At 48.6% G+C, this 27,960-nt stretch overlaps 1 protein-coding gene across 2 annotated transcripts in view; it reads left to right on the forward strand.

Annotated features, from left to right (window-relative positions):
- Window positions 1-27,960, forward strand: part of TBX1 (T-box transcription factor 1) — a 45,507-nt gene that overhangs the window by 426 nt on the left and 17,121 nt on the right. For both annotated transcript variants that reach the window (XM_083717273.1, XM_083717274.1), the window contains exons 2-4: window positions 5,077-5,614; window positions 19,653-19,754; window positions 26,298-26,469. In XM_083717273.1, the coding sequence (XP_083573399.1) occupies window positions 5,077-5,614; window positions 19,653-19,754; window positions 26,298-26,469 (812 nt within the window). The remainder of the gene's footprint in view (window positions 1-5,076; window positions 5,615-19,652; window positions 19,755-26,297; window positions 26,470-27,960) is intronic.

The raw sequence follows: 27,960 nt of genomic DNA on the forward strand, positions 1-27,960 counted from the left end.
AGGGGAGAGTGGATGTCTGCAAAAATATGTGGCGCCCCTCAGCCACTGCTTAGCGCAGCAAGCACCCAGAGGTCAAGGGCGAAGGGAGCTCCGGGGATCTCGCCCACAGACACTCACACAGTTTGCTCGGATACTCTTCTCCCGCTTAGAGTAACCCAGCTCTGCCGCGCTCGGAGACCCGGAGACGGCCCAAGGGACTGTGTTGCAGGAAGGAAACCTTTTGACAACAGCCTCAAACAAAGCAAAACGCAGCACGCCAGTCCCTCTGCGGCCCGCACTCCGACACCTGGGAATTCAAGGTGCCTGGGCTTACTTCCGAGTAGACACACCTCCGCTTGCCCTGCGCCGGCTCCCTACCTCCAGGGAACTTCCACGCAATGAAAATGTGCCTTGTTTCGCGTATATTATTTTCCGTGGCGCTTTGTCGCCGAGGAATAACGCGAGTTTTGGGGGGCTTCTGGACTTAGGGAGCTGCCTGCTGCCGAGTTAGACCGGCGGTTCCTCTAAACACTTTTTACTGGCACTGGGTCTCCGGGGGTCTGGAGCGCAGATTTTTCCAGATCCTAAGGGGACTGGACTGGGGAGCCATCTGCCTCCAGAGCATGCCGTTTGCCGCTAAGCCACGAACGACCCTTCCTCATATATAACCTCCCCAATGGAGATCCGCAGCAAAAAGCGCCCCCGGATCCTCCAGCTCCGGGCTGTAGCCAGCGGAGATATACTCAGGGAAGACCCAAAGGAGCTAATGAACCTGTTAGTCATGCCCACTAGTTTCAATGGGTTCTGCTTAGAGTACCCATTATAATTCATAATAATTAACGACAACAACAATAATAATTACTATTATGATGAATGCTGTGCAGCATTACCAAGTCACTTAGCATTAAACTCACCGTGTGAGCAGATGGGTCTGTGAGCAGCAAACATTGCAGTTCTGTTTGGGGTTCTTAAAAAAAAAAATATAGTCCGTACTTTTGTTTAAGTTAACCGATCTACTTGGAACTAAACCACCACCTCTTCTGGTTTGCTTGCCCGCCCGGCGTCTTTTCTTTGGAAAACGACTCTCCTCTAAAAGAAACCGAGACTGGAGTCCCGAAACAGAAGCCTACCTGGGCGTCAGCCCCACTGAACCCAGTGGGGTTGACTTCCGAGTAAAAGCATCTGTGGCATTTGGGTGGCACATATAACGTTAGCAACTGGAGCCACCGCCCACGGAAAAAACAAACAAACCACAGGCTCTCTCAAATCGATAGTAAATCTAGGTTAGACACATGCTTGTAATGTGCTGCTTCGCTGTCAATTAGCAAAGTAGCCCTGAGCTATGGAGTTATTAGCAGCGATTGCAGCGCAGTCAGGAAGGGACCACGTGTGTGTTTGGGAGGAGAGGGGGAGAAGCTCTCTCTAATTTGCCTGTAAGAACAAGAGAAAGTTGAGTATTTGGGACATATAGGTCTATTCTATTCTCTTTATTGAATTATAATTAATTTCTATTCTTATTTTTAAATTTACAAGGAACTATAATAGTTCCCTTCTACATAAGAAAAGTCAAGGGAATGCAAATCTAACCACAGGACTTTTTAAAGTCCCGTTCCTTTGAGTGGGAAGAGGTGAAGTCTTAACACGCATTGAAAAATAAATGGCTGAAACTTCGGAATAAATGAATGACCGGATGGTTCCCATATACGATGCAGATTATACACACAGGATCACACTAATGTTCTGTGGAGCTGACATAAAACACGTTTGAGTCTTGCTTCCCGGTAAATATGGTAAACACTGGGTTATATTTTATATACAGAGATCTTAATCACTTAACTTGGAAGCCAGTTCCATTTAAGTTAAAAAAAAGTTTACTATAAATAAACACAGAAAAATGAACTTGTGCTAGATTCCACTGCGATAGCCCGGTTCATTTCAACGGGGCGTTAGCCTTGGCGGGGAGGAATTAATTCACGAGATTACAGAGCTTGGAAGAAATACAAATAATCAGAAAGAAAATAAAATAGCAGTGTTATGGTATAGAAGTCATATGGCGCTTATAGAAAATATAAAACAATGGTTTTAGAACTTTAAAAAAACCCCGGCAGGTTCAAAGCCAGGAGGCGATTTTCTACAAGGCCACAGAGTAGCTGAAATCAATAAAGTCGTTTAATTGGAGAGTGGCGGAGAGAGTTCTCTGTTTCAAATATTCCATTTGTGTGGGGGGGGGAGAGACTGGGGGCTCATCCAGACGACCAGAGCAATAAAGGCTATATGTTGTATTACAGCGCAGCAAGGACACAGTGCTAAACAGCAAGCGAATAACGCAGGACGCAATATGGATTTAGCACGTGTTTCTAAACCGCCTGGGAGAACTAGCTGGTGGAAATGCAGGATACAAATAAAATTTAATTAATTAAACTTCCCGGAAAGGTCACCTATAGGAACCCCACGGAAGTGAATGGGAGAGATGTGGTACTGCGCTGTTCCCGTTCACTTCCATGGCTCTCTCTCTCCAGTATGAGACCTCCTGGCTTGAGGAGGTGTCCAAGAGTAGCTCTGAATAATACGACGGGCTTCCACACTATATCTTAAAATAAGCCATGAGAACTTTTTAAAAAGTTGCTTTTTAAAGGTTACTTTTAAAACAGACTATACTTCCTTGAACTTAAACAACAATAAAACTTCTATTGTGTATTCGCTATTTCATTATATAGCGGGATTCAACCTCGGCAGGAGATTCCTGCCAACTTTCCCCAAATTTCTTAGTAACCCAATTCTCTTGCAGGAACATTTTTTTTTGAAAGGAAGTAAACTCCATTGAATAGGATATCTAAAGAGTCGTGTAGGAAAAGATGCCCACTCAGTCTGATTTCAGTGAGTATTCTCCGCAGGAATAACTTTAATCTTAATTTTATTTTTAAATCCGAACAGAGGAATCCGAATAATTCTATGGTTTCCTTGGAACTTGACTTCCAAGGAAATGCACTTCCCACGGCAATCTAATAATAGCAATAACTTCCCAAACTAATCTAATAATAATAATAATAATAATAATAATAATAATAATACCTCTTCTTGAAACCAATACCATTCCATTCCTTCCATCGTGCTGAGCATTGGGGGGGGGGGGTCAAAGCTCAGTGGTAGGACATCTGTCTGCCTTGCATGCAGAAGGTCCCGGGCATCTCGGGTAGAGCTGGGAAAGTTCCCTTTCTGAAACCCTGGAGAACCGCTGCCTGTCATTGGGGACAATATTGAACTAGATAGATCAGTGATCTGACTCTGGGTTAGCAACAGCGAATTTATCCCCCTACCCTCTCCAATACTGTGCTCACATATTAGCGAGCCCGCAATCCGGATTAGTACTGCAATCTCATATATAGGACAGTAAACCTCACTCAAAACTGTATAGATCGGGGGGCCTAATTCGGACAATTTCGGGTTGGAGAGGGGATTCCTGTACAAGTCCTCCTGGCCATTTAAACCGAGTTAAGAGCTCAAATAAGGCCCCTCGCTTTTGCTTCCAGTATACGGCTTAAGAGATTTGTGGACCGGCGCTTGCTGAAGTTTCAGAGGTCCTGGGTTAAAAACGAGCCTGTTTGAATGGGTAGGAAAGCTGCAGTGGTGCTGGATGAGTTTGCGCATCTATAATATGCAGATAATTAATTTGCAGTATAATAGGAAATCGGGGTGGATGAGAAGAGATGCAAGTGGGTTGTGGGGTTTTTTTTATGTTTTTTAAGAGGTTGCATGTAAATTTCTGCTTGCATCAAAGCTGGGAGAGCGAGCCAAGGGAGAGCTCCAGGAAAAGCCCACCCCCTCCAAGCGCGTGCGCGCTTCCCGGTTGTCAATCACTCCGCGGCTCCCGAGGCAAGGAAAAGCGCGCGCGTTAACTGCAGGGGCTCCCCTTTATCGCCATTGAAGAAGAAGGGAGAGGGGGGGAAGGAAAGTAAGAACCGGTTTGGTGGCAGCGAAAAGAGGGAGGCCCTCTGCTGAGAGAAAGAGAGAGAGAGAGAGAAGAGGCCGCCTCACAGCCAAGTCAGGAGAAAATGGAAGCAAAGCAGGGCGTTTAAAAAATGAGGGGGACAAAGAGGGTGAGGGGGGGGGCGGAGGTGCCGAGCCCTGCCCGGGCAGCCAGCCGCCAGCGCTCGCTGGCTGACTGACGGCCGGGCTGGTTGACTCGCCCTCTCCCTTTCTGGGGCGAGGCCAAAAGCCAAAGCGCGAGAGGGGGGGAGAAAGAGTTTGGCGGTGGGAGGAGGGACGTCCCCTGCTGGGCTGGGCGCGAGGAGGAGATAGGAGAGCGTGGCGCGCGCGCCCAGGCCTCTCCACCGCCGTGCTCACCCCCCCCCCCAGTCCCCGGGGGAATGACTCAGTCCGTCTGTCAGTCAGTCAGTCAGGAGCGCCACAGCGCGAGAAAAAAGAGAGAGAGGCAGTCTGAGGGAGTTCTTGTCAGTAGCGCTCGCTCGCTCTCTCGAGGAAGCGAGAAAACGCCAGAGAAAAGGAGCTCGTTCCTTCAGAGCGCGGGGGGGGGGGGGGGCTTTTTCTGGGCCTCTCTCTCTCTCTCGGTGTTCAGTTCTCAAGCGTCTCTCCGGCGTAGAAGCCGGAGCCGAGGCGGTTGCCGCCTCGCGCTCCTTCCTCGGAGAGCCCCCGGCGCGTTTATGAGGAGAAGCAGCCGCGGGGATAAGCTGTAAAGTTTCTGGTGCGCGCGCAGGCGCGCCACCGAGAGCGCAGGAGCGAGCCCGCCGGCGCTGAGGCGAACTTGGCCGAGCGCTTTTTTTTTTTTTAAGGGGGGGGTGAGAGAGAGAGAGAGAGAGAGAGAGAGAGAGAGAGAAGAGAAGAGGCCAAGTCAACCGAGAGAGAGAGAGAGAGAGAGAGGGGCCTCCATTCTCTTTCTCCCTCAGCGGCGGGGCGCTATAAATTGAGGCGGCTGTGGCGCCGCGGCCCAGTTTACCTCAGGAGGGCGAGCAGCTCCGGGAAGCGAGCGTGCAACCGACCTGACCGCCCGCTGTTCTCTCTCTCTCCCCCCCCCCCCGCTCCTTCCTTCCTTTTTCTCTCTCTTTTCTTCTTCTTCTTCTTCCTCCGGCATGATCTCAGCCATCTCCAGCCCTTGGCTGACGCAGCTGTCCCATTTTTGCGACGTCGCCGCTTTCACGGCCAACAGCCTGAGCAGCCTCAACGCGTCGGCGGCGGCCGCGGCCGGCTACCACCACCTCTCGCCGTCACCGGGGGACCCGTACGGGCAGCATGAGCCGCCGCACTACGAGCCCTGCTCGGCGCAGCAGCAGCAGCAGCAGCAGCAACACCCGCCGCCTCAGCCGCCGCCACCGGCGCCGCAGCACCACCACGCCAGCCAGCAGCAGCAACAGCAGCAGCAGCAACCGCAGCAGCTCGGCTACGCCTTCCCAGGCGGCTCCGGGGCCAACCCTCCTCCGCCGCCGCAGCCGCCGGGCTCCGACACCCCCGAGAGCGGCGGAGGGGGAGGCGGCGGAGGGGGATCGGCGCCGGCCTCGGCCAAGGCGCCGGTCAAGAAGAACCCCAAAGTGGCCAACGTCAACGTGCAGCTGGAGATGAAGGCGCTGTGGGACGAGTTCAACCAGCTGGGCACCGAGATGATCGTCACCAAGGCCGGCAGGTCAGAGCCCCTTGCGCCTTCCTCCCCCTTTTTGTTTTGCACGCAGGGAGGGGGGGTTGGATTGGATGATCCCGGACGGTCCCTTCCAATTATGCCATTCCCGGCAGTGGCGTAGCGTGGGGGGTGCACGGGGGCCGGCCGCACCGGGCGCAACATCTGGGGGTTAGGGGGCGCAAATTACTTGCCTTGCCCCGGGTGCTGACAACCCACGCTACGCCACTGATTCCCGGCCTCTCCAGGCTTCCTAGTCTGGAGTAAATGGGGGGGGGGGTCTTGCTCAGAGGAGATCGGGAAAGGCTTTCGTTCGTGGTGCCTTTTGAAATGGACGGGCCTAAGGGAGTCAGGTCCGTTGACTTCAATGGGGCTACTCTGAGCAAGGATAGCATGATGGGACTCCGTGGGGCGCTAGGGGCTTCCTTCCGAGGAAGTGGGAGCCGCCGTTTCTCCTCACCCCCAAACTTCTTCCTCGAAAGATCCCTTCTCAGGTGCTTTCTGCCCCGATGGGCAGGCAATATTTATTTATTTTAAGGCGATTATTATTATTATTATTATTATTATTATTATTATTATTATTATTATCACGATCCTGCCACAGTTGGGCGCTTTGGGGATGTCCCGTTGAATACATAAATATAATCTGGGGGGACTGGGAAGGAGGGAAGGCTACGGTCCTATGCCTGCTGAAACTTGCAAGCGCTGTTGTGCTTTCTTCTGAGCAGAAGACACGCCGAGGATTGCGGCGTTAAGGCTGCGATTCTGTGCGCGCTTTGGATAGTAAAAGCCTTTGAGCGCGTTGGGACTTTTAATCGACTTCCTGGAGTTTATTCTTCGTTCCTGCCGTGAATACCACTAGGTCCCCCCCTCCCTTTGCTTGCTTGTGGCATTTTTTTCACCCTCCGCTTCATTGTTTTCCTTACGCTCTTCTTGCTGTGGCTTTGGTTAAGTGCAGGAGTTACTAAGGAACGAATTCGTCCCTAAACGCCCCGATCCCAACCACTTTCGCTCGTGCCCGCCTCTCCTCCTTCAGCGGTGCTTACTTCCAAGTGAGACTATGTGATCCAGGATCCTTCACTTTATTGACTCCGGATTTCATGTAGCGACATCTCGGCTTATCTGACCCAAAATGTTGCTGGTTTCTTTGCTTTTTTAAAAATCCCCTTTACAGTTCTCAGTAGCACAGGCTAACGCTGGTGGAAACCTTTTTGATTTGAAAAATAGGTGTGGAGGATCATTATTATCATCATAATGCGATGATTAAATGATTAGTTCATTAACAGTCTTAATCAACCCTCATCCTCCCAAAACTCTTTCTTGAGACCCAATCTTTACATATATGCACAATGTGTATTTTTAAAAAGCAGCGCTGTAATGGTTTCATAGATCCTGTACACGTTTACGCAGAAAGAAGTCCTACTGAGTTGAATGAGAAGTGCTCCAAAGTGTGTGTGTGCGCGCCTAGGATCGCAGCCTGCGCTCCCTCTACCGCCCCGCCCCACCCTACCCTCCTCGTCATTTCCTTCCGATAATTTGCTGCCCATTATAACTTTAAAATAGCTTCCCGCAAGGTGGTAGCCCACAAATTAACTAAACGTAATTGGACTCAAAACTGGCTGATCCACTTTGATCCTGAACGCAACAACGTGTACTTGTCATTCCGGCTGATTTAACGAGGACTCATTTTCACCTAAATAAATTGTTTCGGGTGGGGGCGTCAGCGGTCTCCCTTTGATTCGGCGGAAGAGGCAAGCTCGATTCCTAAAACCCTTCGCTCAGGTAGAAGCAGCTCGCCTGGCCTGACTTGGTTTGCGAGTTGTAACGTGCAAAGGGGTCAACGCGTGACCACCAGGGTTCATTCCCTATTTTGGGAAGAAAAAAAATGTATAAAAATCAGAATTAAACGTTGAGATCCCGGCAGTTGAGCGGAGATTTTAACTTCCACAGGGATACGCTGCACGCTTTAAAATTATATATCTTAATATTTTAGCTGGCGCAAAATCTGCTTAAAATCTTAAATACGCGTCGTTTCTTTTCATAGTCCGGAGTTTGGGTTCTAATCTCTGTTGAGTCGCGTAAAATGTGGGTTTCGCAACATGCGGTTCTTTCTTTCTTTCTTTCTTTCTTTCTTTCTTTCTTTCTTTCTTTCTTTCTTTCTTTCTCTCTTTCTTTCTTTCTTTCTTTCTACCATCCCACCACAGTGCAGAAAATTAAAGTTCAGAATTTCAATGCCGTTTTAATGCTTTTTTAAAAAAAAAAAGTTCCTAAGGAATGAATTCAAATTCCCTTCGGGGGATAGATAGGTTGGAAACATTTTATAGGCCTGTTTCTGGAAGAAAATATATATTTAAAAACTTCACTCTTTCAGGGTAATCTGCTTTCAGTCATTTGTGTTTCTTTAAGGGAAGCTCTGCGTTTTGTCTCAGTGTGGAAAAGAAAAGAAGAGTTGGGAGCGCAGAACAGAGAAAGCCTCTTATAAATGTGTGGGGAAGCGCGGAGAGGCAAACGTGTGTTTACATTGCTTAAAATATATATGAAAAAAAACAGGGAGGGGGTTATATCAATACGGAGCTTTGTTAGTACTTTATTTTGAGCGGGGGAAATGATGGGATTTCGCCTGTTTAGTCATCGCTTTCTATTCATGCCTTCGGAAGGGAAGTAAAATAAATTCAGGATTCGCCCCAGCAGGCCTCTCAAACTCTCTCTCTATATAGTACACACATATATATAGCATATATACATACACAATAAAAACAAAAATAGGTTGGTTTGTTTAAAAAAGTATTTTGTTTCGTTAAAGCCTTAGTACAGCATAATTTAAACATTCATTTGTAAAATGCTGGGCATTTTTTAATTTTATTTTTTGCATTTTAAATTTTGTGTATATACTAAATGAAACACCTACTTGTTGGGAGGGTCGCATAAATTAACTTGAACACACACGGCCACCCTCAACTTTCCTGTCCCAGCAGGAGTTGTCGTATATTATGCTCCGGTTTTCTTACAGCAACAACCCACAATTCAGTTAAGTTGAAATTATTGGGAGTTGTTGCTCCGTTGGGGCCCCGACTATGGAGCGGTTTCTGCCGAGGCAATGAACGCCGCCCAAGGCGCTATAAACAGACCTCCGCTTTCGCATCGGGAGAAAGTTCAAGCCTGCGCTTAGTTCCTCGGAAGTAAGACCCAGCAAGGTTCAGTTCTTCACTAGCCAAGAATCTTTAGGGTGACATCCTCTGTGGGTATACGGCCAGCAGTTGGTAGATCAGCCCCGCTGGTTTCAAAGGGGAATTGATTGAAGAATCACAGTCCCTAACTTATTTTTATGGCAAGAATGCGGAGAGAGGGGGAAGGCTAGCTGGGGCCTTGAATCTGATCCCAACCAGCGTGGCAAATATCGTTGGTCTCCCAATCGCGGCACACGGGCTCACTTTTATTTTGTTAGAGCAAGGAGCTCCAGATCTGGCTTGTCAGCCCCATAACCTTTTTGGAGAGGAGCCGCTTTGGTGTGCGCTGGAGTCCCATTTGGGTCTGACGCTTTGGGGGAATTTATTTTCTTTCTTTCTTTCTTTCTTTCTTTCTTTCTTTCTTTCTTTCTTTCTTTCTTTCTTTCTCTCTCTTTCTCTCTCTTTCTCTCTCTCTCTCTCTCTCTCTCTCTCTCTCTCTCTCTCCGGCTGTTCCTCGGGAAGCAGAAACGCCTGCATATGTTTGCTGGTAACAAACCGTGAGCAGAAAGGAACAAAGCCTGCCAAGTCTACCACCGTCTCCTGCCGAGAATGTTCGGTAGGAATTATTAGCCAAACCGGTCATAATTTTCTGTGTCCAGTCGCCCCCGCTCTCTTTCCCTTTCTGTTTACACCTCTGCAGCAAGGAGTGAAGCCGAACACCTGCTGGCAGGCACTGGGCACGATCCACCGCATTGATTTCCCCCTCTCTTCTTATCAAAATGTCATACATTTAAAGTACGTTTAAAACACCTTCCTAGTCCTGAGAACCCTAGTTTACACCTTAGAATCTCCAGTACCCTGAACAAACTGCAGTTCCCGTGATTACTTTTGTGTGTTGGGTGTGTGTGCTTTCAATGTATGGTGTGTAAGCAACTTGATCTCTCCCAGGGGAATCTAGGCGATTTCCAGCGAACTTGGCTTTGCCTGGATCTTGCCCAGCCTTTTTAGATCAAGGGTTTTTCCTTTCCTAGGAGGCGATTTTTAAAGTAACTGGTCTAGAAGTTATGTAGCCGTGTCAGAAAGAGAATACCAACCCCTTTTAAACTTCCACAAAAGAACACTCTGTTTACTTACTTTACTTGGCAGTAGTTAAGTTTAACTAACATTTGACTCTGGACTTCACAGTCCTACGGTGACTCTATAGATACGTGTTTGGGGACCCTCCTGCTCATTCTTCTGAGTGGGTCCCTGGACTTCTGCCCCCTAAGTTCTACCTGGATGGCACAGTTTATAATTGTTGATCGTGTTAGAAGAACTCTTTTAACTAATACATAAACATGAATTTCCTCCCCCAGGCACAACAGAAGTTGCTTAGCGTTGTTTCTGTCGCTTTGAGTGTTTGCTCAGAAGTAAACCTCGCTGTAGGAAAATGTAGATGTACACAGTTGTTGCGTTTAAACAGCGCATGTACACACATTCCTTTCCAGCCTCTTTGGAGCTAACCGAAGGGACATGGGGGAAAAATACAGACTGGCTATGAGATAAGCACTACCTCATGTGGACGCCCCGCATAAAAGTGAGCGAGCAAAGCGTGACATTGCCACTCTAAATCTAAAATGCTATACGCAGTCACTTGAGATTGAGTCCCATTGGACTCGATGCGATTTGCCTCTGAATAAACATGCATGCGAGGATTGCAGTAAAAAGTACAATTTGGAAAACGTTCATTTAGGAAAGCAGAGAGTCTGGATTTGAAAGGAATCTCTCCATGGGCGAGCTTTTTGTTTTGATTTAAAAAAAACCAAAGACTTACTTACGGGGAAAGGAAACTGATGCCCCAGTTTGTCTCTCAGATTCGCGAGAATTAGGGTTCATACCATCCGGCAGCTTAGTCTAAGTCAATGGCTGCTTTTGTTCTGAATTGGTAGGGCTGAAATAATGGAGCGGCGGAATGGGCGACTTCCTAAAACCTCGGCGATTGTTTCAATGAGGAAAAATGCTCTTCGCATTGATTTCGGTTTGGTTTCAGAATTATTTGCCCACATTCCTGGGCCCACATTCCGGGCCTCCATAAGTGAGTTGGGGGGTTTATGGGGCGTGGTTTTTGGATTTGAAAGCCACGATCGTGGTTTCCCCAAGAAGCCCTCTATCTGAAACGGATTTCCTTTTTTAAGAAAAGGTCAGCGCCGTTGATTTCAACGGGGGTCACGTTCCAGGGAACGTGTTTATTTATTAGCAGCACTGATACACAGCTTAATTTCTTTAAATTAAAAAACCCTGGCTGTAAGCGGTTTTAGGGTCTGTATTCAGGGTCTGCAGATCTGAAGTCCACGCATATGTTAAGGAGGCTCTGAGCTTGTGAATCGAACCGTTAACCCCTTCCGGACTCCTTTTTTTTGGGGGGGGTGTAAAATAGCGGGTTGTCAAATTTCTAAACGTCTATTTTAAATAGAATTACAATTGCAAATCCTCGAAAGGCTTAGGTCCGGCCAGGGCGAGTTTGCTCGACGTAGTTCTGCTCTGATCCCTGCTGGTCTAGAACTTGATTTCGCCCATCTACAATGTAGAAAAATAAACCACGATTCTATTATCAGCGATTTTATTATCCTTTGGAGCTGGGTCACTCCAAAGCGGTTTTCTTTGCTTCTTCGTCTTGACTGATTTTAGTAGAGTTGATTACGAAGCAAGATTCTCTAGGCGGGTCTTCTAAAAATCGTGCTTGCGCGTTTGAGAATCGGCTGGATTATTTTTAAGTGGAACAGCGAGGGAAGAATTAAGGCTTAATTCCTAAACATTTACTGGGGAGTAAGTCCCCAGTAACTTACTTGGACTCAGTTCCGAGTAAAGGCAAAAATGCTCGGCGAAAGTGGTGGGAAAAGTTACTGTCTGTATTTTAAACTCTCTCACATGTATACAGTCCTTACATTTTAGCCCAAACCGTTTTAAAATTCTGAGCGCCTCTACCAGAGGCGGGGAAAGGGAAAGGGTAATAAGTGGCAAAACAAACCGATATAATTTTTTAAAGACAGGCTTCTAGTCCCTGGTAAGGGCGAGTGGTCCGGTTTATTTTAACGACTCCTTAAAACCGGTGGTGTTTCAAGCTGGAGTTTCTCAAGTTAACGTGTTTGTTTTTCAAGCTTCATTTAAGGCCAAACGCGAAAAAACACCGGGGCGGGAGGTTAATAGGGTTCACCTCCTGTTAAACTATCAGCTCAGGGCCTGACATAATATTGCGTTCCGGGTCTGGGGGTGTGTGGTTTGGTTATTTCCAGAACGACTCCGAAGCCCCCCGCCCCAGACAGGACAAGCAGGCACCGTTAAGCAGAGATGCCCGCACATTTTCTACAAAGAGCATGTTTGGTTCGGAGCCGGCCAGAGAATCTCTCTCTCCCAAGCGCAGACGGGGGGTGGGCAGAGAAATGTTAGGGGGGAGGCTCGTGAAACGTAGGGAACAGAAAGGACAGCTGTCCCAATCCGCAATGGAGACTTCTCCCTCCCTCCCTCTCCTCTGCCTCTCTTTTTCAAACGGAGCCTGTGCTTTTTCTCCCTGGAAAGCGAAGCAGCTCCCGGACCGGGTGGCCAGTCTTCTGTTGCAGCGAGCAAGCGAGCCTGCGCCTCTTTGCCTGGGAGTAAACGCGCGTTGAACTCTCCCCTTGCCTGGGGAGCTGCTGAAGATCTGCGTGCCCCGAGGGAAGGCAGGAGCAAGGGAACCTACGCACCAGGGAGCCCACAAACCAGGAGTACGCAGCTGGCAAGCGAGGACTCTTGTCCGCCTTCGTTTAAGATAATCCATTTGTTTTAGTATTTAAATTGTAAACCGCCTTGGGTGTCTTGGCAGAGAAGGCGGTATACAAATCCAATAAGTAATTTAAATATACAACCCATCTCCCTGCGTCTTGCGGACTGGGTTCTCGCAGAAGTTTATGCCGCAGTAAACCAATCCATCCTTTTAAAAGGTCGCTTCCAGGCGGGTTTTTGTTTCGTGAGCATTCAGCCCGACTTGTTTTGGGGAGGGGGAGGTTAGACGACGTAGCAGGCCTATTTCACGAGCAAGTCATTCTGCTCTGTGGCAGGGAGGAGGAGAGATTAGACGACGTTGTGCCCAGCAAGTGCTATTCTGCACTGTCCTTATTTTTCAGAACATACCAGTGTTCCCTGAAAGGGACCTAGTTTAACAAACCTGCTCAGATATCTTTTTCATATGGTGGTACAACTTTTTTTTTTTGGTGTATGTGTGTCGGGGAATCGCCCCTGACATCTCTGATTAGAAGCAAAAGAAACGGACAGCTAAGCGGGTCTCTTTACCACAAGCTGCTAAGTTTACTGGTGCCGCATAAGTCCCGCACTGTGACATATTCTCTAAGAGGAGCTACGTACTGAGGCTACAGTTCTATACAACGGGGAGTAAGGACCCAACGAACTCAACAGGGCTGAGTAGATATATATTCGACTGCGCTGTTGATGGGATGGATTGTGGCCATCCTTATCCAACTTTTATCTTTCCGGCCCCTTGCAGATCGAGCCTCTGCATACTTACTTGGGAGTAAATACCACTCTATTGCAATAGGTGTTGTCCTTAGAGACGAAGCCCTAGAGTTTCTGAATTGTTTTAGTACAGAATTTGAGGACTGTAGAGCTGCAAGGGACCACGCCGGTCATCTAGTCCAACCCCCTGCGATGCCCGAATCTTTTGTCCAAGGCGAGGCTCGAACCCACGACCCTGAGATGAAGAGCCTCTTGCTGTACCCGCCGAGCTAACACAGCCATCCCCAGAAAGCTGGTCTGATATAAAATTATTTATATATTTTTCGGAGTGGGGCCTCCTGCACATTTGATTTCAGAAGCCCCATCCTATCCGTTTTCTTAGACACCCAATTTATTTCGGGTGGGATTTGCTCCCAAAGAAGTTTGCTCGGAGTTGACACCTACTTTGTCCTCCCATCAGCTTAGCAGTTAAACATTTTAGCTGGGGGGTTCTGACCGATTTCAAGGGGGGGGGGTTATTTCCCAATGGGGTGGGGGGAAGCGATCCAGAGAATTGAATGCTGCGCGCTTATAGCTGTGTGAGCAGAAGCTGGCTGGTGCTTTCAGAAAAGGCTCCCGCCCGCCTTGGTCTCTGCTTGGATTGCGCGCAAGGCGCCTAAGGATTTATTTTTAATTTATATCCCACTTTTTTCTCCAGGGAGCTCAAGGTGACCCACCTGCTGCTCTCCCTCCTGATTTAATCTCCGCAATAGCCCTGTGAGGTAGGTTAGGCTGAGAGAGCGTGACTTGCCCAAGGTTACCAAGTGAGCTTCATGGCCCAGTGGGGATTTGAACCCTGGTCTTCCAGATAAGAGTCCACACTCTAACCACTAGGCCACACTGGCTCAGAAAGCCCGAGGCTGCTTATGCACACACCATGCATTTTAAAACACATTCTTCCAAAAGATCCTGGGAACTGTAATTGGCCCCACATAGAGCTACAGTTATAGGGACGTGGGTGGTGCTGTGGGTTAAACCACAGAGCCTAGGACTTGCCGATCAGAAGGTCGGTGGTTCGAATCCCCCCCATGGGGTGAGCTCCTGTTGCTCGGTCCCTGCTTCTGCCAAGCTAGCAGATGGAAAGCGCATCAAAGTGCAAGTAGATAAATAGGTACCACTCCAGCGGGAAGGTAAACGGTGTTTCCGTGCGCTGCTCTGGTTCGCCAGAAGCGGCTTAGTCCTGCTGGCCACATGACCTGGAAGCTGTACGCCGGCTTCCTTGGCCAATAAAGTGAGATGAGCCCGCAACCCCAGAGTCAACCACGACTGGACCTAATGGTCAGGGGTCCCTTTACCTTTAGAGCTACAGTTCCCAGCACCCTTAAGAAACTGCAGTTGGCATTATTCTTTTGTTGCGGGGGCGGGAGAGCCTTGCGCTTGAAACGGGTGGGGTGTACTCAGTCTAAGCTCCAGGCTGAGCTTCTGAGAAACGCATAAGTCCGAATCACACCCCGCACCCTCAGCTGGGAAAAGTTTGGTCCCTGGAAAAGGGTCTCGCCTGGGGAACGTGCCTCCAGTCTTGGGATGCTGGGCCCTTCCTCGGCTGATCTCCTCAAGCTCTTCTGAGCCAAGGTGGGAATAGGCACAGAGGAAGCTGCTCTGTAGGGATTCAGACCATTCCTCTATCTAGCTCAGCATTGTCAACAATGACTGGCAGCTGTGGTTTCAGACGCAGCCCCACGTGAAGGTGCCAGGATTGAACGTAGGACCTTGTGCACGCGAACAGACCCTGAACCACAGTCCTATGGCCACTCGCTCTGAGGATACCTGCATTTAAGAGCCATTAGAAATCAGAATTTACTCTTAGTCTTGGACTCTTGCTCTCCTGGCTCTTAGCTAGCGCATGGCTCAACCTTCACATAGGATGGAGCCCACAAGCAGAAAGACTGAGATGCAGCTCAGACTTCTTTTCACTGTAAAGGTAAAGGGACCCCTGACCATTAGGTCCAGTCGTGACCGACTCTGGGGTTGCGGCGCTCATCTTGTTTTATGGGCCAAGGGAGCCGGTGTACAGCTTCCGGGTCAAGTGGCTAGCATGACTAAGCCACTTCTGGCGAACCAGAGCAGCACACAGAAACACCGTTTACCTTCCCACTGGAGCGGTACCTATTTATCTACTTGCACTTTGACGTGCTTTCGAACTGCTAGGTTGGCAGGAGTAGGGACCGAGCAATGGGAGCTCACACTGTCACGGGGATTTGAACTGCCAACCTTCTGATCGGCAAGTGCTAGGCTCTGTGGTTTAACCCACAGTGCCACCCGCGTCCCTTTTTTCTTTTCACTGTAACCACATGATAAAGCCTGCCTTCAGGTTCCTGCTGTGGTCTGAATGTGAGTAAAACTTTATTCTTGCTTTTAAAGAAGACTGTGTTGTGTTATTATTATTCTAAGAGGGAGATAAAGGGGAAAGTTACCAGGAACAATCCAGACTGGACAAGCCAGACCTGTTTGCTTCATTCATTAAACGGTTCTAATGAATCATCAACTTGCTTCCAATAAGTTGCAAAGGCAATGTGCGCTGCTGTTTACTCACTAGCGTTAGTGAGGAGGGATAATATCAAAACAATATATCCTCTCCTACCTTCCTTAACATTCCCACGGCTTTTACGCCTAGTCTCCTCTGCATACTTTCGCTGGGGTGCAAAGGTTTGGGGCTGCTGCCAGAGCCAGGGGTTGCGCTGGGGCATTTCGCCCCCAATAAGAGTTAATGCCCTATGCGATGCCGCTAACTTCCGAGTCCTGCATCCTGCTCAGCACGGAGTACCAAAAAACCTCGGAGACGATATGCCCTAACAACTGGGAGGAAAGAAGAAGCGTCTTACAGAGCGATTTTCGGCGAAGTTAGCACCGTTCATGGAGCTTATAAAGGGGCTTCGTGGGAAAGGCTGTAGCTGAGTGTCAGAGCATCTCCAACCCTGGAGAACGGCTGCCAGTCAGTGTAGACAGTACTGAGGCAGATGGACCAATGAGTGTGAGTCTGTGGGAGGCAGCTTCCTGTATGTATGTCATGCTCAGGCAAACTGGAACAGGATCGCCTTCTTACGGAGCGCAAACGCTTTTCCTGCCCCGGGAACGCGCCATTCCACCGGAACTTCTTCCACAGTAAATCTGTTGGCCTTTAACGTCCCACTGGGCGGCTCTTCGCTTGCTTTTGGTGCAACAGAATCACGCTGGCACCCTTCTGGAAGCTGGGGCGCTCATCCTGAAGATGGGAGGGGGAATCCTTCCCAAGCCAGGATGCCGCGCATATTTGTGCAGGCTCCAGACAGGCCCCGGGGGGAAACGTGGGCGGAGAACCAACCGCTTTGCAGCAGGCTCAAGCGGCGCTGTTTCACCTGGCCGGTCCACACCCGTTCCCAAGGGTCTTAAGTTATCCGACGTTTGGCCTATGCAGAGTAGACCCATTAAAACTGACGGACTCGGCTAACTTGGGTGTGTTCATTTTAATGGGTCTACCCTGAGTGCAACTTGGGCGGCGAAGAAGCTCCCTGCACTTAGAAGAGAAGCATGCTGGGTGAAAGGCGAGACAGAATCATTCTCCTTGCTCTGCTGGATTTCTGCCTGCAAGGGTTTTGAATTCATTGCACCGGCGGAGAAGCCGCCACCAACAGCCTGAGGCGGGGTAGCCTGGGCCCTGGGAGCAGGAAATATTATACTTGAGACTTGTGCATGTGGGACCTGATCCGAAGCTGCTGAATCTCTGGAGCAGCGTGCGCCCTCGAAAGAAGTAGAGGAGGAGGGGGTACCCACGTGGGCGAAGGTCGGCCTATTAAGAGTTCCTCAGACTGCTTTCACTTTCCTCTTTTGGCCCCTAGAATTGTATTTTTTTTGGGGGGGGTGGAGGGAGGGGAGACACCCAAAGCTCAGAGGGAGAGAAAAAAAATCCAGCCCTGCCAGAAGCGAAAACATTTGGATTTATAAGTTTAAGCAGATGTTTGCCACTCCCTCTTCCGAAGAAAACCACACTGAAGTCAAAGGGATTTAAGTGTCCTTTTTGGCACCGTTGCGCTTTTCTTCTCTGTGACCAGCATCTACATTTCCGGTGCCCCTAAAATACCACGAAGCTGTAACAAGGGAACGGGGTGAGAAGAAACAACGAAAGACACAATTAGCACATTTGCAAAGCTAAGCTGGGCGCTCCCGGTATGGTTTCAGATTGGATGTGTGCGGTTGCTTGCATTACAGGGGGTTGGACTAGATGACCTGTGGGGTCCCAACTCTGAATGGAGAGGAGAGAGAGCGTGAGAGCAGTGTATTGGTCTGTGGGGTGGGGAACCGTAGGGCCAACCAAAACATAGTTGTGAGCAAGCTTCTAGATCTCACAGAGCTCTTCTGTGAAGAAGTGGCGTGGGGGACTCGGAACTTTGCTTTCCATCATCTTTGGATGGAATAGTTGTTGGTCCTACAGCAACCTTACCCCACCTCCAAAAAAAAATGATCCAATGCGGCTTCCTTTCATTTCCAGTTTATCCACTTCTAACAAACAACTTCTCTCTATGTTGTGCATTAAGGAACAACATAGGAAGGCCCTTGGTTCACCTCGCCCTCTATACAGTGGTGCCTCGGGTTACATACGCTTCAGGTTACAGACTCCGCTAACCCAGAAATAGTACCTCGGGTTAAGAACTTTGCTTCAAGATGAGAACAGAAATCGTGTGGTGGCGCCGCGGCAGCAGTGGGAGGCCCCATTAGCTAAAGTGGTGCTTCAGGTTAAGAACGGTTTCAGGTTAAGAACGGAGCTCCAGAACGAATTAAGTTCTTAACCCGAGATACCACTGTAGTCTACACCAGGCTTCCTCAACCTCGCCCTCCAGATGTTTTGAGACTACATTTCCCATCATCCCTGACCACTGGTCCTGCCAGCTAGGGATCATGGAAGTTGTAGGCCAAAAAACACCTGGAGGGCCGAGGTTGAGGAAGCCTGGTCTACACGCCCTGCTGCGGCTCTCCAAAGCCTCCGACGGGTGCTCCTTCCTACCGTCCCTTTTCCTGCATAAGACTCCATCTCGGGGCCATCAAGGGTTTGAGCCCCACATTGGTCGAAACATTCCTGCATTGCAGCGGGAGGGACTAGATGACCCATTTAGTCCCATCGAACTCTGCAATTCTATGAAATCTACCCCTGCCCCTTTAAACCGGATTTTGAACCAGAACACTCGCTGGCCCACTGAGCTGGGCGCGCTCCACATTCGCTTCCAGTAGCATGTTTAGGACAGCCAGACAAGGGCTGCGCGCACACGGCACACGTTTAAAGCGCACAGCTCCCCAAAGGACCATGGGAACTGTAGTTTAAGGGTGCTGTGACTCGAAGTGCTGTGGCGGGTAAACTATAGTTCCCAAGATTTCTCGTGTGTGTGATGTAATCTGCTTCAGATGTATGGTGCGTAACCAGCCGAGGAGAGCATTTCATGTTGCTACCCAAAGTCCCACTGGTTTTAAGCGTTCGGGATTGCCCCTTCTGACGAATCTTTCCTCTGTTCCTCTTAGCCTGTTCTTAGGGCATTGCCAGCCTAACTAACCAACCTTACCCTGACAGGCTGGCGACGCTTACCCAAACCATTGTCACATCACAGGCGCTCATCTCTAGGCCCGCCACTAACGCCACTTTCTTTCCGAGAGAATGGACGGGCTTCAAAGACGGAATGAATTTATTATTTCGGTCACAGACCAGTTCCAGCCCACAAACAATATCAAGGAAGTCATAAAACACGATAGGGGTACATTTGAATTTGCAATTAGGTATAATTAGGTACTACAGGCGCAGTGAGTTTTGACTCAGACGGGCTGAAAGGTTTTCTCCCCAGTTCCACTGAGACTTGCATTTGCTGCCTGGGTTGTGCGTAACCACCTTCCAAACACCAAGGTGAGGAGCGCAGGTGAAGCTGTCTCGCAGAGTCACGCCAGGAAAAAGCTAGCTGTCCATTTACCCCAGAACTGCTTAGTATGTTTGACAGGCAGCGGCTCTCCAGGTAGCTGGGCCTTCAAATAAAAGGATCCAAGAACCGCTCGCACAGCGTGTGCGCTACACTTGCGGCTCCTTGGTAGACCATCCGCTTTGCAGGCCTCTCCAGGTGGAAGGGAGATCCCGCCGCAGGTCTAAAATCCTGGAGAGCCGCTGTCAGTCCATGTAGGGATGATGCTGAGCTAGGTGGCCCAATGATCTGCTATAAGGCAGCTCCAGTGCAGCCGCTTCAGCGCTGCTAATCCGTGGGTCGTAGGGCAGCGCCCAGTCGGGTCAGATGTGTTGGTTTGGTTTGTTTTCCCACGTACCTCGCCATCCACCGGGTGCAGGATCAGAAAAACGTTTTTCTCTAACTGGCTCATCACCTGCGCTGTCCTTTCCTTCCCTAATCCAGGAGGATGTTCCCCACCTTCCAGGTGAAGATTTTTGGGATGGACCCTATGGCAGACTACATGCTCTTGATGGACTTCGTACCCGTGGACGACAAGAGATACAGGTAAGCACAAGGGCACCTCTTGTTTCCGCTCATATTCCCGGGGTAGAAGCAAAGATTTCTCATTAAGGGAGCCCAAATCGGCGCTCAGCAAACTTTGGAGTCCCTCGCAGCTCTGGGAGACTAGGGAGCGCTTGTTCAGCGCTTTGCACTAAGCGGTTTACAAGTATAAAAAAACCCCCAAACTCCGCCGACTTTGGAGTGAGCCCCGTTGAATTCAGTTAGGACTCGCTTCTAAATGGATATGGCGGTGAGGATAGTGTTGCAAGGTCATTTGCAACGGTTATGGGGGCAGAGTTGTGGGTCTGGAGTCGCCAGTGGTTCTTCTGGGGTTTGCTAGTGTTCAAGCTGTATGATGTTGTGTTTTCACGTTCTCTTAAAATCAAAGTCTAAGGGACGATTGCAAATATTAGGAACCAATGCAAAACTAAAAAGGTTTTTGTTTGTTTTTTTAAAATCCCCAAACCAAGTTCGATATAAGCACTCGTAAATCCCAGATCAGGACAGTTTATTTATTTATCTAATGGATTCTCATTTGTATTGCTTTATTCTCTTATATAAACCAACCCACGAGGGAGCTCAAAAATTGTAAATTCACAATCTCTCCATGCATCATGTTCTTGAATTCTTTCCCTTCCCGGGGGACGGGAATGTAACTTTTCAGTCGTGCAGCCCGATGCAGGCTTACTCTTCCCAGCTAAAGTGTCCCAAAGCCTATCACAGCCCGGCCCTACCCATCTTTACTCACGAGCAAGCCCCATTTATATTACTTGGGCTTTACTTCCAAGCTAATTCACACTTATAATTGCAACACTGAAAGCAGAAGTTGAACCCCCCCCCACCTTTTGGACTGCCGCTCCGCTCGAGCATATCGTTTCAGCGACGCTGACACGCCTGGGCGCATTCCGACGTGCAAACACTTTCTTGCGTGCCAATGCCGTGGGAATGTGGGGAGCGGTGGCTCAGATGAGGGATTAGTCGCACGGGAGGGGAGAGAGGGGAAAACACTCCCTACGGGATCCCTTGGCTCGGCAGAACCAGCAGCTTTGAGCCCTGCCATTCCAACGCGCAGGAATGCCAAGCCCGGATGGCGATTACATCCCAATTTTACTGCCTCTTTTATCGTGTTTTCGCTCCGAGGCCTCGGCAATTTGTCAGCGATTATCTCCAATTTTGTACTCGGTAAAAGAATCCGCCTCACGGCCATCCTTCCAAACGGGTTCGGTCGGTGGAAGTCGATTTCTGGCTTGCAGGCCCTTAGGAATCGTGGGTGGGATCATCGGGTTGACTGAGAACCAACCCACCCCCCTCCGCCCGATCCATCCACACACACACGCCCCTCACCCGCAAGAATTTAATTGGCCACAATCTGTTGTCTGTTACAACACTCCTATGCGTGTTTATTCTGTAGGTTCTGCTGCGTTTAGGATCCTGCAGCCGTCCACTGCAATTGCTGCGTGCATCAGTCAGGAAGGAAGCAACAGCCAGCTGAAAGGGAACTGGGTGTAGAGTCTGCGATCCTGTAGGCAGCTACTAAGGAGTAAGCCCCATAGAACGCAGGACTTTGGAGCAGGGCCCCATCTATCAGAATCCGTTGTCTCATATTTCAAAGGAAGAAAACCATCATCATTATCATTTTATTATTTGCACGGTTTAATCCTGGTGTCCCAAAACCTAGCACCCTTGTAAGCACCTAGTCCTCTGAGTCAGATAATAATGATGATAATAATAATCCGCTTAAAGTCAAGCTAGGCTTCTCAGCAGTTCACAAGAACCAATTACATAAGCAATAAAAAAACCAAAAACCCATAATTAAAACTCACAAAATAACAATCCCATTAAAAACACATCGCCAACATGGTGTCCTGCATATTTTTTGGACTACATTTCCCATCATCTCTGACAACTGGCCATACTGGCTTGGGCTGCTGGGGGCAGGAGTGCAACAACATCTGCAAGGCACCTACACTGACTACTTGCCATCTAAAGAGGTGTGTCATCATAAGACAATGTCTAAAGTGATCTAAGTGTGCCGCTGACATTGACATTGACGAGAGCAGTAGAAGGGACATACTGTATATTAAGAATGTGAAGTGAGGGAAACAGGGGAGATACATTTTAGGCAACAAGAGCCTCTATCTCAGGGGTCAGCAAACTTTTTCAGCAGGGGGCCGGTCCACTGTCCCTCAGACCTTGTGGGGGGCCGAACTATATTGGGGTGCGGAATGAACAAATTTCTATACCCCACAAATAATCCAGAGATGCATTTTAAATAAAAGCACACATTCTATTCATGTGAAAACGCCAAGCAGGCCCCACAAGTAACCCAGAGATGCATTAAATAAAAGGACACATTCTACTCATGTAAAAACACGCTAATTCCTGGACCGTCCGCGGGCCGGATTTAGAAGGCGCTTGGGCCAGATCCGGCCCCCGGGCCTTAGTTTGCCTACTCATGCTCTATCTGTTCCCCAGTACAAGGATGCATCCTCTTCCTCTGGGGAGCTGCTTGGGGAACAGCTCAGTGCTTTGCAGCCAGGAGGTCCCCAGTTCAGTCCCCGTTATCTCTAGATGAGGCTGGGAGAAACTCCCTGTCCATGCCAGTGTGGCATAGTGGTTAGAGTGTTAGACTAGGACTGAGAGGTAAAGGGACCCCTGACCGTTAGGTCCAGTCGCGGACGACTCTGGGGTTGCGGTGCTCGTCTCGCTTTACTGGGCGAGGGAGCCAGCGTACAGCTTCCGGGTCATGTGGCCAGCATGACTAAGCCGCTTCTGGCGAACCAGAGCAGCACACAGAAATGCCGTTTACCTTCCCGCCGGAGTGGTACCTATTTATCTACTTGCACTTTGACCTGCTTTCAAACTGCTAGGTTGGCAGGAGCAGGGACCGAATAACGGGGGTTAACCCCGTTGCAGGGATTCGAACCGCCTACCTTCTGATCGGCAATTCCTAGACCTACAGTGCCACCCACTTGGTTATGAAGCCGACTGGGTAATCTCTGCCTCTCAGCCTAACCTACCTCACAGGGCTGTTGTGAAGGTTAAGGAACGAGGGAGATAACCACATGTGCCAGCTCCTTGGAGGAATATAGAAAGACAAATAAACAATAACCCAGGAGAACCACTGCCAAGACTGATGTTCTGACTCAATATAAGCCAGCTTACTATATTCCCCAACTTCACACCCATCCTCCCCCTGTTATAGGCTTTGACTCCCCCCCCCCCAATACCTAGGGTTTTCAAAGACCCAGTGAAAGGAGCATTTATGCGTTTTGCTCCAGGTCCGAGGCGCCTGGCAGAAAAACCTGCTCCTATGAAATCCCGATGCCAAAGATGTAAATATTTAGACAGATCTCCAGCTTCCCAGGGCATTTCAGAAATGTTTGCTTGTCAAAGGCAACGGGATATAGAACATCTAATTGAGGATATCTCTCTTTTTTCTCCCTTTCTCTCCCCCCACCCTCTCCTTCCCCTCCATTTTTTTGGCAAGTGATGGTTCTGCTCAACTCCGAGGCGAGAAGATTCTCCCTCTGAGCCAAAGCAGACTTTTAAATAAACAATCACAAAAGGAGAATGGCACTCTCTTGGCACTCTCTTGAATCAATGTGGACTTTGGGGGAGAAAGAAACACACACCGAAAGAACAAATCGGTGGCAGGTTTTGCTGGAAACCTGATTTGAGACTGCACTGATTTGAGAGAAGTCTCCACTGAACTCAGTGGGCCTTACTTCTGAGTAGACATGCATAGGTGTCAACATATTTAACTGTCCCAGTGACATTTAAACCAATTACTGCTTCAGCGTGCTTCTCTCTTGATTTGGGCGAGGCATGCCAAATGATTCTCTTTTTTTAATAGAAAGATCACCTTTGCTAAGATGGGTCGGTGCTGATTTCAGCATCAGACAGACATTTTCGAGGCAGAATGCCTGTATATATCAGCTGCAGGGAATCATAAGTAGAGAGAGTTCCTGGGACATTTGGTTCCTCTTTGCATTTGGTTCTCCAATGTAAGGACAGGATGTTGGACAACATGGGCCTTTGGCCTGTTCTAGCAGGGCTGTTGTTATATTCCTACCATATCTCCACTGGGCCCTACTGACTCAGTGGCCTAGGAAGGACACGGGTGGCGCTGTGGGTTAAACCACAGAGCCTAGGACTTGCTGATCAGAAGGTCGGTGGTTCGAATCCCCACGACGGGGTGAGCTCCCGTTGCTTGGTCCCACCTAGCAGTTCAGTGCAAGTAGATAAATAGGTACCACTCTGGCGGGAAGGTAAACAGCGTTTCCATGCGCTGCTCTGGTTCGCCAGAAGCGGCTTAGTCATGCTGGCCACATGACCCGGAAGATGTATGCCGGCTCCCTCAGCCAATAAAGCAAGATGAGCGCCGCAACCCCAGAGTCGGCCACGACTGGACCTCTAATGGTCACGGGTCCCTTTACCTTTACCTAGCAGGGCTGTTGTTATATTCCTACCATATCTCCATTGGGCCCCACTGACTCAGTGGTCTAGGTGTCCGGAGATGCCTTTAGCTTGAACCAGCAGGACTCTTCTAATGTTCTTAACTTCCTAAGCATCTGATCAGCTGTTCCCACCAACTTATAGACCTCATACTAAAATATTACAGCTTCTTTGCAAGCTAGCGGTAGAAAGTGAAGTTGTTCCCATCACACAGAAGGAAAGCAAAGCCTGACACACCCACACATTAAATTTCAGAAATGAAAGGCCCTTTCTGGAAGACATCCACTCTGACTTTGGAGCTCTTTTCTCTCATCCCAGATGTCCATGCACTGCTTTTGTTTACTCTGTGGTGAAAGGAACTCTCTGCCCATGGTCAGCGGCACCCTCTAGTTACTGTCATTTTGCATCTTTCAAGGCGACGTGCTGGCAATGAGAACAATTTTTTTGGCTGAGCCGTAGCTCAGATGCCGCCCAGCCTCTGGCTGTGGTAGGTCTCTTTGTCTCGCTTCCAAGTTCCTTTGCCAAGGGCTCCCTAGATTAAAGCTACAGCCCTATACAGATGCAATACTTGACTGTCCCACAATTACCACATATTTGCTTAGTTTCCTTGTGGGGTAGGCAGAGCAGTCCAAGTTACCACTGCTGCCGCCAGAGCTTGGAAACATGGGAGAGGGATCTCCATGTCTACTGCCCAGCCACAGATCGGCCCTGATCTGTGCGCTAGTTCTGGGTTGGTGCAGCGATTACTCTTGCATGGAGCCCAGTACTGGCTGGCACTGTCTGGGACACCAGCTTGGGATCTGGTTGATCTTGGGCCATCTCAGTCCTGCCCCTGTCCCTGCCCCTGCCCCTGCCCTGCCAATAGAGTGCCCCATTTAGGGGCTTTCAGTTCTGGTTGGGATGGTGTTCCTTCTGCCTATTACTGTACTGTTGAAATCAAATATACCTACAAAGCTGATACTTTGTCACCTGCTCAAAATTTGTATGTTTCACCAAGTGCTTCGTCAGTGCTGACCGTTTGTTCTGGATTTTACGATTTTATAATTTCTTTCTATTTATTTATAATTTAATACATTTATTTTGCTTTAAACAAATAGAGATAAACAACCAAAATTACAATACAAATAATAATACAAATAATAACAATGGAAATAATAATAATGGAAAAAGCTAAAAAAACTACAAAAAATATCAGAGTACATGGCATAGAACATAAGCCATTATGGGAAAGAAAAAAAGAAAAAGGAAAGAAGGAGGGGGGAAGGGGTGGAGAGGAAAATGAGCCAAAACACAAGAAGGCTCGTCTATTGTACACTTCCGTCAAGGTCACAACAGATCATTATTCTTATCAATTCTCTCTATCTGCATTCCATACCGCATCTTGCTTTCAGGGAACATTTCCCTATTTTATAATTTCTTGTACACCACCACCATTTTATATATATAATGGCAATGGACAATGGACATATATATATGTAGGTAGATAGATAGATAGATCGATAGATCAGCAGTTTATAAACGCTATCATAAATGAAAGCTCACTACAGTGGATGTGACCTGTGCCCAAATGCAATACTTACCTATTACCTTGAAGACCTGCTTGTCCCCCACAAGGCTCAAGGGAGTGCATGTGCTTTCCCTCCCTGCTCTTCATCTTACCCTCACAACAACCCTTTGAGGTAGGCTACATTGAAAGAGAGAGAGAGGCTCAAGGTCACCCAGGGAGCTTCACGGCAGAGTGGGGACTTGAACCAGGGTCTTGCCTAGTAGGGTCTAACACCATTACACCACACTGCCTCACTTTCTAATCATACTGTTAAAAATGGCACACTATTGTTTTGCTAATTAAAAACACCTAAAATTTTTTGAAGTCCATTGAGACAGGGTGATGCTGATTTCGACAGAGTAAATAAACAAGCCGTTCTTTAAATTGGTTGTTTATTTAACCTATCTAAAGATCAGGATGCTTATTTAATGTATCAAAATCAATGTCTTTACAAGTGTTGAATTCGCTGTTGGCAACGTAGATTCACAAATGTAAAACTTAGCATGGTGGCTAACCCACGGCTGGCTTTTCTCCCCATACAGATATGCATTTCACAGTTCCTCCTGGCTGGTAGCTGGCAAGGCAGACCCTGCAACTCCGGGGAGAGTCCATTATCACCCAGATTCCCCGGCTAGGGGAGCCCAGTGGATGAAACAGATTGTCTCCTTTGATAAACTCAAGCTCACTAACAATTTATTGGATGACAATGGACATGTAAGTGTTGTCTTGGGGAGGGCGGAAGCTAACTGGGGAACATGGAACAATATAATAATGGAATGAGTCTTGGGTGTGGGATGGTTCTTGCAGCTGGGTGCCCTAGTGGTGCTCTGTATCTGACATATATCCCACCAGTACAAGGGGATCTGCGGCAGCTGCCTATAAGGCTACTGAGCCAATTTTAAGGTTCTGCTCCTTGCATAAAGGTAAAGGTAAAGGGACCCCTGTCCATTAGGTTCAGTCGTGACTGACTCTAGGGTTGCGGCACTCATCTCGCTTTATTGGCCGAGGGAGCCGGCGTACAGCTTCCGGGTCATGTGGCCAGCATGACTAAGCTGCTTCTGGCGAACCAGAGCAGCGCACGGACACACCGTTTACCTTCCCGCCAGAGCAGTACCTATTTATCTACTTGAACTTTGATGTGCTTTCAAACTGCTAGGTTGGCAGGAGCAGGGACCGAGCAATGGGAGCTCACCCCGTTGTGGGGATTCAAACCGCCGACCTTCTGATCGACAAGTCCTAGGCTCTGTGGTTTAACCCACAGTATCACCTGCGTCCCTGCTCCTTGCATACAAAGCCCTAAATGACTGTGGACCAGAACCACCCCCCAACACATTTTACCTTCTGCTCCCCAGCAAGCGCACTACAATCAGCTAATAGAACCCAGTTGGTTATCAGCTCATGGTAACACAGAGGTGGGCTTTTCTATTGCTGACACCAGTGTTGTAGAAACCCTGATGAAATATGAGAAGCTCCATCAGCATTGGCATTCTGCTGGCCCCTAGAGACACAGCAGTTTCACAAGTCTCTCGCTGAACTGAACTTCTGATTTTATTTTTTACACTGTTTGCTTTTTAAAATAAACAAAACACACCATTGCCATGCTTTTTAAACTGCTTGTTTCGTTGCATATTTTACTTGAAGACATTTTGGTGCCCAAGCATGTTGCCTCATTTAATTTGCACAAGAACAACTTGCAACCCTGAATGTATTTATTTTGAGAGCCCAGGCCCTCCGAAATTACGGCAGGCAGAAGCATGGTTCAAAGTGTCCTGGACTTCAGAATGCACAACTTTTTGATGGGGTTGCTTCCATCTTTAGTGGCACCCATAAAAAAAACTAAGCTAGAAGAGATTGCACACCCTCCAAGCCAGATTAATAAAACATTTCAATCAAAATCATTGGGATTTACTGACTCAAATTAAGAGGCGCTGTGGTCAAAAGGCCTGGTGTGTGTGAGAGAGTAGCTAGCACAGGTGTGTAGTACCTATGGTCCAATCACTGCTTCTCAGCCTAGCCTACCTCACAGGGTTGTTGTGGAAGTTAAATGAGGAGGTGGAGAATCATGGGTGCCACCTGGAGCTCCTTGGAAAAAATGTGGAATATTGGCCTGGCATCCGTTGACACAATGAACAAATGATGTTTAGGTAGCCTGGTTCCCAATTGTATAGTGCTTTGTACACCAGCATCATCACCTTGAACTTAACC

This window comes from Podarcis gaigeae (genome assembly GCF_964106915.1).
Source record: "Podarcis gaigeae genome assembly, chromosome: 16".
In the NCBI taxonomy this organism is placed as follows: domain Eukaryota; kingdom Metazoa; phylum Chordata; class Lepidosauria; order Squamata; family Lacertidae; genus Podarcis; species Podarcis gaigeae.